Below are 16,756 nucleotides of genomic sequence, written 5' to 3'. Positions count from 1 at the left end.
GTACACACAAAAATATTGCGTAAGAACGTTTCCACGTTCAAATCGCGATGTATAAAACCTAAACTTGAAGTAAAGCCACGCACATTTCCACGGTAGCTCATACCCTGCCGTACGCAAGTTCTCTGCTCGGTTTTCCAGACTGGCGGCACCCAGTGTCAGATTAGTGTTACTGTTCCTGTGTGGTTATCCTTTCTTTTTTAGATCCACATCCCTGACGCGGCTTTATAAATACACTGAAATTAACCACATAATGTTTATTAGTTTAATGCATCTGATTGTAATTAACCTGTAACAATATAATGGTCCACAGAATGGTCAAAACTATTCCAAATACCATAACTGCTTTAGCGTTGTTACTCTCACTGCACCTTCTTCTTCTTCTTCTTTCAGCTGCTCCCGTTAGGTGTTGCCACATCGAATCATCTTCTTCCATATTATCTGAATGTGAATCACAGCTGTACAGCAGCTGATCAGAAAGAGAATTATCGGTATAGAGCATCAAGCACACGCTGCCTCAGCCATGCTGTCTATTGAACTGCTCTCGTAAGGCAAACGCTTCAGAGCCTTTCCTGTACTGACCTCGCAGTTCAGAAAGTTTCATCCTAAGAACTCTAAACGCACTCAATCAGTCCTTGTAGAACTGTTTGTACTTACAAGTACAATAAGTTATATAACTTATAAGTACAATTACCTCACTGTAAACTTGCGATAGTTATAATATTGCACAACCTGAGTCACTTTATAAAGCGCATATTTACATATGATGACGATATCATTTTTAAGATGAAATGCAGCAAAATGTTTTTTATATTATACAGTTAAAACTTTAACTACACGGTGCCGCAGCACTAGCAAGCCGCTGGCGCTCCGTTCACGGATTGTTCCTGCCTCGCACTGTATTCTTGCTGGTGCTGACATGACACTGGAAGGATAGATGGATAGAATAATTAAACACGTACTACGAAGATATTTCGATGTTCCTTAAAAGTTTTGAAGAATCGACGTTCTAAGCTTACAGATGGCTTAATGTCTATTACAGAGCTGATTGTGTGGCGATTGGGTATTTGGAGAAAGAAAAGGAAGGACAGGAATTGGGGGTTAGTACGTTTTGAAATAGACAGTACTGCTACAATAAAGAATTTCATCGAAGGTCGCGCATGGCTCAGCAAGCATCTTGCGTGAGACATGAACAATTACTGTGCCACGGTGTTCCCATGTTTAATAACATGCTTTAACTCCTATCATTATGAAAATGATATCACGTATACATCTCAGTATTTTAATTATTCAGAGAGCTGTAGTATCATGAATGTGATGGATTCTGTGTCCTGTCGGAGGAAGAGAAAGCCCGGAAGCATGTAGTGATTCACACACAGAGCACATAGAAGATCAAATACAAAACAAAGCATTTAATGTGCTACTTTAGGTACGATGGGATTGAGAAACTAGTAAATTAAATGATTTAGGATGAAGTTTATGATGTTCTACTTTAATGACAAAATAAACTACGTGATTAAAGTGGAAATTTAGAGGTTAAAGTTTCATGCTTTTTTTCCCCCACTGTGTGCCTTTTTTTTTTTTTCTCTGTACCCTAATAAGCTTTCATATGACACTCAGACGGTGGGCTACGACTCGCCCTTTCACGGCGACTTTGATATGTGACAACTTCTATTTTTATTTCAGGCACTGTGTGACTTTGTGAACTTGAGCTTTCAAGTTTCTCCGACACGATGTCACTCGATCAACTTTCTTTTGTTCTTTATACCACTGTTTAAACCAACAAATAGTATGTTTTTCTTTGCCTCCATTTGGTATTCACTGAAATTCTTCTATTTTCCCTCTTGCTTTTGCCATTGTCTTTTCAAAGAAGGTTGAGCTTAAGGGCTATTTATATTGATTTGCATATTCAAAGAGGTGTAATTCTGGGAGGAGCTGGGGCTGGAGAGAAGGCACGTGCACGTGCGTTACTTTTCACGCTGACCGGGGACTTATGTCGCGGAAGAACGTGGGAGTTGGCGTTCACACAGATTTATGCATCTAGATTTTTTTGTGCGTAAGCACATTTACGCTTTTGTGCTTATGCCATGTTGTAGTGTGAGTTATACGCATGGCGTTATACATGAGGCCCCAGATGTGTACTTGCAAATGTAAATGGGAGTTTTTTTTTAAGAAACTAGGTTTCTGCCTTAACTGGGTTACTCACCTTATCCCGGTTTTTTGTATGCATGTAAACGCACTAACTGTTATATGGCTATTAATATTCACTTTGAAAGTATACACTACAGCTAAGCATAGGCTGTTAAACCTTCTTGAGGAAAGTGCTTGTTTATTTTAGATTGGGAAAAATCCTCCAAGGATGCTAATGTTGCACACGGTTTAATGCTTGCTATTTTCATGTCCTCTCATGACTTGATTCCCTCTAGTAATAGTCCTCAGGTGTTCTTTCCCATGGATAAAAACAAAAAAATGTCTACACCGGGCTTGCTTAATACAAGAGGGCTTCTCTCTTGTAAACTGTTTTCAGGTCAACATGAGACAGATTTCTCTGCTCAAATGTATTATATGTTTTAGGATTTTGTTTGCTGTAATCTTGTCTTTCTTTTTTCCCCAGAAAAATATTGTTCATAGGGACTTGAAGTTAGGGAACATGGTGCTAAATAAAAGGTACGTTTAAAGTAATGTGATTGCTGATGCCCTGACATCCATCTCAAAGTGTTTATTTATGAATGTATGTATGTTTTTGTGTGTGCCTAATAAAGTTTAGGCACTAGTACAGTTTTGAGAAAAAATGAAAAAGTAGAGTAAAATTTCAACATCTACCAAATCTGGACTAAATATACTGTATCATTCAGCCCTGAATGATTTTTAATTACTTAATTTACTAGTTTTAAATTATAATTTGCTTTATTTTAGGTTTTTCTTCCCTGAGTGTATTTTGTTTTAATCCAAACAATTTTAAGAGACTCTTTGTATATTTAAGCAAAGACAACACAATGGGGGGGAAAAACAATTTACTTTTAGGCTCTTCTTATAGTGCTTTAGCCAATACTCATAAACATATTTTTGTTTGATCGAATGGTCAGATGGGAATGGCAACCTTTTGGACTTGGAAGCCCTGAAGGTTTATTTTCTCCAGCATCTTTTAAAAAGATGTTTTTAAATTTGTTATGTATACTCAACACAATGAAATTCTTACTTTCAAGTCTCCCCTCAGAACAGTTGACAATAAAACAATACCAAAAGAAGGTGCACACACCATCAAAAAATGCATTGAATGCAACATTTACTGTGTTTGTGTATTTGTGTATATATGCAGTATGTATTCACAAGTATTATATATTCTGTTTGATATGTAAAATATTTGTTCTTATGATTTGACTTTTCATCAATATTACAATCTTGAATTTACTGGTGTGAGTGTCAGTGTTCCTGTAGCAATGAGAAAAGTAATTGTGCATTATGTCGGAGGTCATTCAGCATACTGTTTTCTTTTCTAAGGCAGCAAGTGTTATATAGGTCATGAACAGAAGGCAGCTAGGTGCCAGTGATTTCACCACTCTCTGCAGGATTTTATGGTCTTGAGCCAAGCAGGTGCTGAGCCAAACATGTGATGCAGCCTGAGAGCATGTACTCTACTGTGCACCTATAGAAATTTGTAAGAACAGATGGTGAAATCTGAGCTACCCTCAGATGTCTGAGGAAATAGAGACTGTGCTCAGACTTTTTGATAAGAAGTGTGTTACTGCTTCAGTTCATCATGGAACAACATCCATGCTGATTCAGATGGAAGTGTGGTCTTCTTCTTCCTAAAGTCTATGCCCAGTTTTTTGATGTTGCGGTCATTAAAATTCAGATTATTGTCCTAGCACCACTGTTTCAACAGGTAGACCTCTTCTCTGTAAGTTGTCTTATCATTGTTGGTGATTAGTCTGCAGGATGTGAACAAGGAGTACAGAAGGGGGCTTAGGAGACTACCCCGTGGTGCACCTGTGCTGAAGGTCAGCATGGAGGTTGTGCTGCTGCCACTCTACACATGCTGAGATCTTTTAGTTTGCAAGTCCAAAATAAAGTTGCAGAATGTGGTATAGAGTCCTAAATTGAGGAGTTTGTTGGTTATCTTTGCTGGTACAACAGTGTTAAATGCTGAGTTATGGAACTCTAGATGTGCCAGGATGGTACACAATACAAGGGCTATGGCATCCTCTGTGGACTGTTTATGATGATATGCCAACTGACTACTAGAATAGTAGTATTAATTAATTACTAATTAATTTTAACACTTAATTAGCCTCCTTTTTGTGTTTATTTTTTTTTTAAGAAGGCAGCAATGAATTATTTTTTCTAGAGCAATATTCTACAGAAGAGTCGAGGGATTCAATTTGGTCGTTTGGTTGGAACATTTTCTCAGTATTAAGCTGTTAGGGCTGTGTAATTTTACTTAGAGATACTAGGGGGCTTCGCATCTCTGCCGCTCGCGTTGTGAAGGGGGGGGCTGAACGCACCCCCAAGGAGACACGATCGCTCCTCTGACACCCCCTCTTAAACAGTGATACAATGGGGAAACACACAGTTTTTATTTATTTTTTATTTTTTTACCTCCTCTTTGCTCAATCAGCTGCTGGCATGCTGCTCCTGCCGTGCTGTGTGATCTGCATTTTGCGTGGCGCACTCTGTCATATCACCTATGTCCATATATTCGATGTCCTTTCGCTTTTATCTTTACATCAATATTGCAATGAATTTTGTTTCCGTGTTTGGAGTTGCATCATGACAACGCAACGTATAACTGCCCGTGAGTATACAAGAAATGTGTCTGACATAACTACGCAGGACTTTTCCAAATCTCTTTGCATTAGCTCTTGTCTTGCATTCCTTCAGGCCCCAGGCTTGGTTACTTGACATAACCACGCAGGACTTCTCCAAATCTCTTTGTATAAGCTCTTGTCTTGCGTTCCTTCTGGCCCGGGCCTGGTTACTTCGCTTGGCATGAAGAATCGTCTCCCGGGATGTGAAAGTGTCTCTGAGACAATCACGTCTTGTCTCCTTCCAAGATGTACTTTTTATAATCGAGACAACTGTATACATGTGTCAGTAAGCTTGAACTTTTCATCTGTTCAACACAATTAAATGAATACCTTAATCAAAATAAAGGTGACTTAGTAAAGAGTATTCCAAGGTTTAAACGTTTATTTACATTTATGTTCGATAGAGCAGCCTTAAGGGGTACATGAAATGATTGTAATTTTACAGTACACCCTGTAGTTAAACTGAACCTCTTTTTAGTTTAAGATGAAGGTGAAAATAATGCGATACAGCAGCCAGCATAATGCAGTTCTGTAAGGTGTAAATATAAAGTGCAATATAAATAAAATTTATTATTATTATTATTATAGTGCATGTACAGCTGTGTAAATTGTGCCTGGGAAGTTGAATGTTAGTTCTCCAAAGATTCTGTGTGAAACCAGATGATAATGAATCTAAGTTTCTTAATCTACAAGGTGTTTTTCCTATTGATTATTAAAAGTTCTCAGACAGAAGGAATTATTTAAAATATACAAAAAATTTTGGTTAAGGATGCATCAGTATATTTTAAAATCATTCTACAGTTCAGAAATGAAATGTTAATAAACTGTACAGGGTTTTAGTATTTTTTGAGACATTTAAATCTACAGTATAGGGGTATCACTTTTAAAGTGACTATGTGAGAAACAAGAAAGAAACATAAAATCTTGGTTTTCTTCTGTTCATTAAAAAAAAAAATATGGAAAAGGCTCAGTTAAAGGCAGGGAAAGTACAGTTCTTAGGAAAACAATACACTACTGCCAAAGGAGCCAGTGCTGCTGATGACTCATGCAGAGCAAATGGTGCTGACGCAAGTTTTTTTTTTTTTTTTTTTTTGGGAGGAGGTTTCAGTAAAGCAGCTTTTAGTTGAGAAAAGGAAATAGACAGTATTTTCCTTGACATTTTATGTGAAACTAAAACACTGTTTTCTAATGTATGGTGTGGTTGAGAGCTGCTGCTGTGAATTTTTATGATATGGTACTGCCCTTTTTGAGACCTGAGCAATAAATCAGTCATATAGTATTGTCCAATAGAATGTTTTAAGGGTGTAAATTTAACAGGAACTGTAAGACTATAAGGAAGAAATGTAAGCATAATTGTTATAAACCTACTAGATATGTACACTATTATTTGAGTACAATTTTTCTTACTGTTTTTCTCAAGTAAATGTTTCATCACTGAATTTTTTTAGGATAATTATTTTTAATATACATTTCCCTATAAAATATACATATATAACTACACATTTATTTAAATGAATTGTAATGACATTTTTTTTTTTGCAAGGTTTATACTGTACCTATAAATAGAAATCATGTTAACACAAGATCTGAATAGCAGAAGATCAGTCCAAGTGAAAATTGTGAAAGAGAATGCGAGTGACTGTAGCCCACAGTTGTCCTGGTGAAAGCAAACCGCTAGAGTTTCCATGGTTCTTTAGAATAAGAAAAATTGAAATTCAACTGACCATCCTGCCTCTCCTTGGTATCCTTCAGTATCATTTGACGTTTTCTAAAACCCATAGGCTAGCCACACAGGTAGAGGCACCAAGTGCCAAAGCTAAAAAAAAAAAAAAAATTGAAAAGGGGATTCATAAAATATGCAAATATTTCTGTAAAGTAAATGGGATCTTCAGATGTGCCCTTTCCAAAAGGGCAAAAAAATGAAAAACGGTCAATAAAACAATTACAATGGATCTCACACAGATTTTTTTGAAAATGTTGTCACTTAAAAAAACAAAAATTGATAAAGCATTATTTTAAAAGTAATGGAAAAAATATGCTGCTTTTGGCACTGTGTTGTTAGGGATTTCCTTTGACTATACATTTGTGGCCTTGTAGGCTATGTTTGACATCTCTGTGCTCAAATTATTTAACAACATTCATTGGACAATTCCAGAGGTAATACAGATAAGCTTTTCATTGTGGATCACACTTAAACTTGACTGTGCGGTTTTACCTTAGTGACAGATTTGTTTGTTTTTCTCAGAGCTGAAAAGGTGATAGCACTTCTTGCAATTAAGGGAACAGAACTTGTTTTAGACATCAAAGTTCATCATTATTATTGGCTTGTAATCTTGAAATCAAAATGCACCTTCTGGGTAATTTAGGAAATGTGTCATGAGAATGATTCAGGTTAATTTGACTTTTTTTTCTTTGCAACTGCTGGTATATAGCCAGTTTTTATAGATTTTTTTTTAAGTTAATTTTACATGGTCTGTCATGGATTTTTTTTTTTGGCCTCATTTCTTCTTGTATGAAACTTCAAATTGTAATGCAGTTTCAAGAGCTGGAAAAACCATAGATTTATATTATTTTTTTAATACAGGTAATGTGTTCATTGTGAAAGTCAGCTGTTCTGCAAAAAATGGGATCTACTTACCAAGTCAAAAGTCTTGAGATGCACTGTTTTTCTCTCATGTTTTTGCAGAATAGCAAAAAGCAAGGAATTATTAGTCATAAAGTATAAATAATGACAAAGTGAAACCATATTTTGACTCATTTGTTTAAATACTTTAGTGGGAGTTTATTTTAATGATGTGCCAATTTCCATTAGTCATTTGCTTGAAAAATTCATGGTTTGTTGTGCATGCCTGCAGGAGTGGAAGTCTGCAGCCTTTAACAATTATTTGATACTTAGTGCAGACCTTCATTTGCTTCAGATATAGTTCACGGATTGATCTGCTTTTTTGTATATTATGGATTGTTTTTAAAATATCTTGTTCTTGTCTCAGAATTTGCATTATTCTGTGGATTTGTTTTTTATCTGTTAATTGAATAATTATGTATAAATTATAGTATGCCCTATTTTTCTTTATTTTTAAAATTTGACTTTATTTCTAAGGACAGATTTTAACAAGATAATGTTTATTTAATTCTTTATTTTTTGGTGCACATTTCTTCATCCTGTATTTTTAAAATAAATGTAGCTGATAAGGAAATTACAAATCTTCTTCCGGTGTGAAGAACTACTTCCTTCAGTAGACCTCACATGAAGTTCACATACTGTTAGCTTGTCCGTTTTATAGACTCCCTATGTTATTAATAAGAAGGTGGTACTTGCTTATAGCGATTGTATTTAGTTAGTTCTTTTTAGAGACATTTGACCTTTAGCCTTAGGATTTTATCTTTGTGTTGCTTTTAATATGTTGTTAATTGTCTTTGTTTATAGGACTCACAGGATAACCATCACCAACTTCTGCTTAGGAAAGCACTTAGTTAGTGAAGATGATCTACTTAAAGATCAGCGTGGGAGCCCTGCATACATTAGTCCTGATGTACTCAGTGGTAAGGAAAAGTTTACAAGCTTTCTTAAACTCGCTAAATCCAGTTTTGGGTTGCAAAGGGGTCATAAACTGACCTATTATCATTTGTTGCAAGGCAAGAACCAGTCCTACATAGGATGACTGTTGCAACAAGGGCCTCCTCATGCACAGCACACGGAGGATCACTTTGACCGACAGAGTTTTAGGGATGTGGGAGGTAAACCAGAGTGTCCAGTATGAAAACCTATACAGACAAAGGGGAGATGCTGCAGACTCCACAATGACTAGACTTGGGATTCAATACCACCCAGGGTATACACCCGGGGGGGTAAACGTTAACATTATATAAAGTTATTGTCTGTTTTCACCTGCATTATTATCAATCTTTAATTTAATATTGTTTTTTGTATTAGTAAGGTGCTGCTGGAGTAAGTGAATTTGCCCTTGGGATTAATAAAGTATCTAACTATCGATCTATCGATCAGATGTTGGATACATGAGTTAACTAATGTGCAGTCGTCCTATTTTGCCTAAATGTATTGCGTTTATGCCCATTGAGGCATAAACAGCATGGTACTGAATAAAGTTTGCAGCTCAACATCTTTTGGCAGTTATTTTATAAATACATTTTATTTTGCTTAAGGTTGAGTGACTAGTAGGATAAGTTTCAGCAAATATTGCTGCTATAACTCATCACTGAGTCATTCAGGAAACTACTTCACTGATCCCACTTTATTTGTTTGTTTTTAAAAACAACATACAATGGATCTTTTAAATGTGATTTTTTTTTTTTTAACCTTTTAGTGAATATTTCCAAAGAGCAAGTATTTAAAACAAAGACAGTCTGAAATAATTGCTTCCAGAACACTGAAAGATTAGTTTGTTAACCCACAAACCCAACTCCCTTTAACATATGCTGTGGTACACCCAGCAATGAGTCATAAACTATGGGTGAATTTTGTCTCTTGCTATTAACTTCAAACTTTAAATGTTATTATATGAAGTGCTTTACCTAAGCTTTGAACTCTTGTCCTTTCATGATAATAAAATTGAATATATTTTTCATGTTCCCTTTCTTTTGCTCATATCGTAATGTAACATGATCAAAAATGACCTATTTTGGCACAAAAATGAACGTGCAGGCCACTATTATACTGTATCTGTAAGAATAAAGCAGCATGGCTTAAATTTTTTTTTCTAAATGTTATTTATATTTAAGTGAGATATATATATAGATATATAGAGAGAGATCACTACAGTCTCTTATGTTCTATTAAAATATATCATAACAATCTGAAACCAGTTGTTTCAAATAATCTGTAAGTCTAAAAGTGTATATATTTTCACCGAAACATATGCTGCTGCCATCTAGTGGAATAACTCTGAACTAAGCTAGTTATGCTTTTTCAGAATATTCCACGATGTGTTCAGTCACAACTAATAAAGTATAACAATTTGTGTGTGTGTATGTTTTGTCAACATACTAAAATATGAGAGTTCAGTGGAGGTAGGGAACACAGAACTTTATTTTTTATTTTTTAACTTTTTTTTTTTTTTTTTTTTTTTAACTTTTTCTTGAATTGATCTTTTTGGCTAATTGGTTTCCCTACTACATGAAGTACCTAAAATCGATAAACGAGAAGGAAGGGCAGAATGATGTTAAGGAGCAAGAGGATATCATCGTATGCAAGCTGATTAAATGTAGTACAGTAATATTAAATTATGAATTTTTTTTTTAAATTTCTGTATTATTAAAGAGAAGTTACAACTGTTTATAATTGTACAAGATTACTGAGATTTTCTTAAAAGTTAAACACAGAAACCTGTTGAGTTAGCACTGCAGCTTCACAGATACAGGAGACTGCCCTGCAGGTCTAGAATTGTGAGACATTGTCACTTACTGTGTGGAGTTTGCGTATTTTCATCTTGTTTGTGTGGGTTTTTCTCCAGGTACTCTGCTTTTCATTCTGCATTTCAAAGACATGTATGTAAAGTTGACTACTGAAGTAAATTTTCCCTGTATTAATTTATATATGTGTGCTATGATACCCCATCTGCTAATGGTTCCCATCACGTGCTAAATTATATCTTGCCTTGTATTAGCAAGTTCAGTAAATGGATTGGTGAGTGAAGTAAGATATTAATAAACACACCGACCTGGATTCTGTAACTCACAAGCTGTAGGTAGTAAAACATCTCCTTTACACTGTAATATGCTTTATGTGTTTTATTTTTAGAATTTAATATGTTTGTATGCTATTTTCTCTACTAGGTCGACCATACAGAGGAAAACCAAGTGACATGTGGGCTCTAGGGGTAGTACTATTCACCATGTTATATGGACAGTTCCCATTTTACGATAGTATACCTCAGGAATTATTCAGGAAAATTAAAGCTGCAGAGTATACTATTCCAGAGTAAGTCATCTTGCTTTCTGCTCATACTGGGATTACAAAAAAGTTTTTTTTTTTTCCAATGGTAGTGGAATATGAAAAATGTAGCCTAAAAACACAAGCATGTCCCTTTTTTCCCCCTCCCAATTTAATTTTAAAAATTACCCCTTTTTGTCCTTCTTATATTAATATAAATAGGAAGCCATACACATAATTGCAAGTTTTCCCTATCTAGTAAAACATGTGTCGAGAGACAAAAGATCTATCGATTGCTCATTTACGAGACAGGATTGTCTCGAGGCACAAATCTGGGGAAGATTACAGAAAAATTTCTGCTGCTTTGAAGGTCCCAATGAGCACAGTGGCCTCCATCATCCGTAAATGGAAGAAGTTCGAAACCAACAAGGCTCTTCCTAGAGCTGACCGGCCATCTAAACTGAGTGATCGGGGGAGAAAGGCCAGTCAGGGAGGTGACCAAGAACCCAATGGTCACTCTGTCATAGCTCCAGAGGTCCTCTGTGGAGAGAGGAGAACCTTCCAGAAGGACAACCATCTCTGCAGCAATCCACCAATCAGGCCTGTATGGTAGAGTGGCCAGACGGAAGCCACTCCTTAGTAAAAGGCACATGGCAGCCCGCCTGGAGTTTGGCAAAAGGCACCTGAAGGACTCTCAGACCATGAGAAAGAAAATTCTCTGGTCTGATGAGACAAAGATTGAATTCTTTGTTGTGAATGCCAGGCGTCACGTTTGGAGGAAACCTGGCACCATCCCTACAGTGAAGCATGGTGGTGGCAACATCATGCTGTGGGGATGTTTTTCAGCAGCAGGAACTGGGAGACTAGTCAGGATAAAGGGAAAGATGACTGCAGCAATGTACAGAGACATCCTGGATGAAAACCTGCTCCAGAGCGCTCTTGACCTCAGACTGGGGCGACTGTTCATCTTTCAGCAGGACAACGACCCTAAGCACACAGCCAAGATATCAAAGGAGTGGCTTCAGGACAACTCTGTGAATGTCCTTGAGTGGCCCAGTCAGAGCCCGGACTTGAATCCGATTGAACATCTCTGGAGAGATCTTAAAATGGCTGTGCACCGACGCTTCCCATCCAACCTGATGGAGCTTGAGAGGTGCTGCAAAGAGGAATTGGCGAAACTGACCAAGGATTAGGTGTGCCAAGCTTGTGGCATCATATTTAACAAGACTTGAGGCTGTAATTGCTGCCAAAGGTGCATTGACAAAGTATTGAGCAAAGGCTGTGAATACTTGTGATTTCTCAGTTTTTTTATTTTTAATAAATTTGCAAAAAACTCAAACTTTTTTCACGTTGTCATTATGGGGTGTTGTGTGCAGAATTCTGAGGGGAAAAAAATGAATTTAATCCATTTTGGAATAAGGCTGTAACATAACAAAATGTGGAAAAAGTGATGCGCTGTGAATACTTTCTGGATGCACTGTATGTAATAAGACCTTAACAAAAGCTTTTTTTGGTCATCGTAACACTTATAAAATATCAGTAGATCGGTTATTCATCTCTGTGCTGTGTGGCATATTGACATGATGGTAGAATTACTTGTTAATATGAAGGACTCACAGGTCTTATAATAAATGTGTAATATCAAGAGAAATGTGTCTCCCTTGAGGCACCTCAGACCACTCCACAGTGAAGTTTTGTTGGTAGGACACATTGCCGAGATGAAGAAACATTTTACTGATGCCTTGTAATTGTTATAAATACCCAAAGAAGTGTTTTGATAAGGTCTTGTCACATAAGAGTAAATGAGTAGTACATGCACTTTTGCAGTGCCTGAAGTAATTTGTTACTGGAAAGTAGTTTCAGGTGACAGGGAAACTACAACCTCATGAAATGCAGTGTGTAAATTGCCAGAGGACAAAATATAATTATTAGGTGTGGAGACAATTCTGCAATGTACATTGTCGTTAGAAGGAATGTGAGTTTAAAAGAATAATATGGTAATTAAAAAAGTTACAGAGTGAGACTGAATGGGAGCAAGTAAATGTTTTTGACATCAAGTCAGAATGTAAAGCAATTACTGTGTGTGTGTGTGTGTGTGTAAGCCATGTAAATGTTTTAAGGCATCCAGCTAACTGATAGAAAGGGGTTTGCTGATTGTGAATAGTGGTAATGTGAATTTAAAGCTAAACCAGATTTTTGATAACTTTATTAAAGGAACTGCATCATAACTTACTAAGCCACGTTTGTGTCTGTTTTGTATTAGCATTGTCAGTCCCCCAAGTTCAGTGTTTCAGTGCCCAAGACTAAATATGCATTTTTCTGTTTGGTTTATTTTTAAAGGTTCTTAGTATATTTGGTTACTAATATTTCTCAGGTTTAAATACCTTTGCAGTAAGAGAAATTTCTCTGTACTGGTGCTGTTAAAACAAATATTTGGTGATATTCTATGTTATGCCAACCCCCATACCACCGCCATTTCACAACAGGTAATTAAAGTGATGCTAAGCTTGTTTTGGCCCGGCCAGTACCTGGATGGGAAACCAACCTGGAAAGCTTAGGTTGCTGCTGGAAGAGATGTTGGTGAGGCCAGCAGGGAACACTTCTCCTGTGGTCTGTGAGTGTATCCCAGTGCAGTGAAGGGGACACTGTGCTGAGCAAACGGTGCCAATCTTAGGGTGAGACCTCAAGCCTTAAGGTCCTGACTCTCTGTGGTCATAAAAGATTCCAAAAAGAGTAGGGTGTTCTCCAATCTCCTAGCTAAATTGTCCACCACATCCTTTTCCACTCTGGCCCCTAATTATCCCCTGTCTCTATATTGTAATCCCCCACACCCCTCAATTTCACTACCTAATAGCTCATTTGTAGTGAGCGTTATAGCTAAAGTATGGTTCCTTCACATCATCCAGGTGGATGCTGCCATGTTGGCTCCGCACTATCTTGTGTGTTTAGAGTGCTTTGAGTAGCTAGAAAAGCACTCTATAAATGTAATGTATTATTATTATTAGTAGTAGTAGTAGTAGTAGTATTAATGTAATAAGCCTTTTTGTCAATTTAAAAATTATTTTCTTGAGCATTTGTTTACCCAAGTTTTGTTAACAAAAAAACAAACTTCTTTGAGGTTCAATGATCGGTAATTTCAGTTTGCATTTTCCAATCATGTGTAAATTTCTTTTTTGCACCAACCACCAGTAGCATAACCCACCCCGTTCTCCCAATTAATTTTGCAGTGCATTAATATAAATTTGAATCATTGACCTTCTTGCATGTCTCACCAGTGTTCTAAGCATGGTGGTGCTCTGTTTGGTGTTTTTAGGGTTACTTATTCTGCTATATGATTTCTTCTTAATCTGATAAGCAGTATTTTAATTTTAGGTTGGTGTTAATAGGAATTAGCTGGAGTATTTTCATTTCCCAGACTTGAAGGGTTTGGCGTGCTGTGGTTGAACTTGGTTATGTACAGTACAGTAGATGTGAAATGACATTGGTGATATGCATAGTAAAATATCATATCAAACTACAGTATGTCCAACTTGCAGGTCTAGAATTGTGAGACATTTCAACACATTTAAGACCTGCGTTACTGGATAAAATATATCAATGTTATTTAAATGGCTTAAACATTTATATTTTTCATTGTTTAGGTAAACTAAACTAGTTTAATGTGTCATTTTATTTGAAATGTTGATACAGGTAAACTAGAGGCACTTTGTTTTCAGAAGAACTTTTATATCTTTATCCATTTTAACTGTAACTAGGAATATAAATCAAGACACACATGATGCATGCAGTGGATATTTAACATCTGTTTTATCAGCTTGTTTGCAGGCCATCACATATGAAGCAGTAGAATTAGATTATTTGTACTTTTCTCATAAATAGTTAACATACATGTTGTGAATTTGTGTGTTTTAAAATATTCCTTTTTTTTTTTTTATAATGCCTCACAGAGATGGTCGTGTTTCTGAAAACACAGTTTGTCTGATTCGAAAACTCCTCGTCCTTGATCCTCAGCACCGACTCACTGCAGCAGGAGTTTTGGATTCGCTCAGTAACATTATTGCTTCATGGTAAGAGTTTAACTGACACATTTCATCATGAAGAGCAGAAATAAACACTTAACTCAAAATAATATACAAGGCAAAGTTTTTTTTTTTTTAATTGCACCTTGATATAAATAATTCCAACATGTTTTCCATGCTAAGCTCTATTATTATTATTTATTGTAGCGGTCTTGTTAAGATCTTTGTAATTGCCAAAAATAATTCTAAATGTTGTATATTCTAATTTAACTTTAATATTGGAAAACATTGCAATGCATTATTTTGCCCCTGCAAGGTCTTCTAACTGTCAGTGTGGAGTTTGAATTTTTCCTTGGTGGCTGTAAAGGTTTTATTCTACATTGCAAAGAGGGTGCATGCTGCTGGCGTTCTGTCGGCTCCAATAGTGTGGTTTATATCTCGCCCTGTGTGCAGTGCTAATGTGTCAGGTTCCAAAAGGTGGGCAGATAGAAAATTGTTAGCTAGTGCCTTAAATTAAAAACAAAATGCTAATAGGTAATGTACAAATCATCTAGATAAAACTAATATTTGTTAAACTATCTACTCTAAAGATAGTGTTTTTTTTTTCTTAATTTGTTGGTAGGCTTTATTTTTTCAGTATTTTAAAATGACTCTTTATCCCAACCCCTCTTATGCATTAACATTATCAGCAGTTCATAAGGAAACATTTGTATTTGATACATACAAGCGTTTTTGCTCTTGAGTTTGAAATATATTAAAAATGATCTTGTTAACCTAACCTAAACTATGATGGATTGGACATACAAAACAATTCACCTATCATTCTATTAAATAAGCTAGGCAGTGGTCTCAATTTTTATTTTTTTTTGCCACAGAGTGAAATGAGTAGGCATTGTATAAATAGCATTTTACACTTTCTCATACTATATTTTACATGTATTTATTTTTACCTCTTGCCTTAAATTAATATTTTTAGATTTGAACCCTAATTTTCATTGGTAATTTTTATATTTCTTTTAAGATTCCTGTTTATTTATTTAAATATTTTTTAATGGAGTATTTAAAGCTGTTTTTATACATTTATAACCCCATACATTAACTGTATTTAAATTAAGGTGCTTTAAGGAATAGATATGAAAGGGTTGTTTTAAATATTTAAGTTTTTATTATAAACTTTTTTTAAAACCTTATTTTATGAAGACCCTTTTAAGAAAGCGTTTTTTTTTTTTATTGGGGTTATTTATTTTGTAGGAAAATGTTTTTGTATGGATGATAATAGAAATATGGGTTAATGCAGATTAGTTCAAACCTTATATTAGCGCCAGCTTTTTGTCCTTGTAAGGACGATACTCCCCCTTTGTAAAAATAAGTATTCAGAACTTTAAAAAAAAATGTTTGTATTATCGTCTTCTGTTTAGTTTAATGTCTTTTATTCAAAATGTTTTATAATGTTAGGGCATATTAGCACTGTTTTAAATGTATTTTTTGGTAGTTGGAGGCCCAGTCGGTTAGATAACTTACTCGGTGTCGCACAGTGAGTCAGAGACAGGAATTGAACCAAATGCCTTAACTGCTGCACCACACTGGCCCATAAAATGCCACGGGTGATTCACTAAAATGTTAAAAGTTTGTGTGTGCATATTTTTTGTTTGATATATAAAAATGAATATCATGTATGTGATGTTATTGTTTGGTAAGCTGTTTTCTTATTTTTCGTTAAAGGCAGTCCATGTCTTCACTCAGTGGTCCTTTGCAAGTTGTACCAGATATAGATGACCAGATAAGCCATTCTGATCATCCGCAAGAGGTAAATTTAATTTTAGATGTAGCTAATGATGGTTGCATTTAAAAGGAGGCTGAAAGAATGTGGCCATTACCAGGTATTTCTGGAAAAGTGTTAAAGAAGGAATGTTGCCTGAAGTAAACCAAAAAAATTCAGTAGATAGATAGATACTTTGTAGTCTTAAGTGGAAGCAGTTACTTAATTTCGGTGCATGGCAGTTTACTGTCAATATCTTTCTGTACATAACTGAACAGATTTT

The 16,756-nt window shown here is 35.7% G+C and overlaps 1 protein-coding gene across 1 annotated transcript in view; it reads left to right on the top strand.

The window, feature by feature from the left end:
* Positions 1 to 16,756, top strand: part of stk40 (serine/threonine kinase 40) — a 34,127-nt gene that overhangs the window by 12,341 nt on the left and 5,030 nt on the right. The window contains exons 6-10 of the mRNA XM_028818792.2: positions 2,612 to 2,664; positions 8,233 to 8,348; positions 10,599 to 10,743; positions 14,643 to 14,762; positions 16,437 to 16,521. Coding sequence (XP_028674625.1) covers positions 2,612 to 2,664; positions 8,233 to 8,348; positions 10,599 to 10,743; positions 14,643 to 14,762; positions 16,437 to 16,521 — 519 coding nt within the window. The remainder of the gene's footprint in view (positions 1 to 2,611; positions 2,665 to 8,232; positions 8,349 to 10,598; positions 10,744 to 14,642; positions 14,763 to 16,436; positions 16,522 to 16,756) is intronic.

Source organism: Erpetoichthys calabaricus, chromosome 14, assembly GCF_900747795.2.
Source record: "Erpetoichthys calabaricus chromosome 14, fErpCal1.3, whole genome shotgun sequence".
Classification (NCBI taxonomy): domain Eukaryota; kingdom Metazoa; phylum Chordata; class Cladistia; order Polypteriformes; family Polypteridae; genus Erpetoichthys; species Erpetoichthys calabaricus.
The sequence above is the reverse complement of the archived record's forward strand: the minus strand, read 5'-3'. Positions and strand labels throughout refer to the sequence as shown.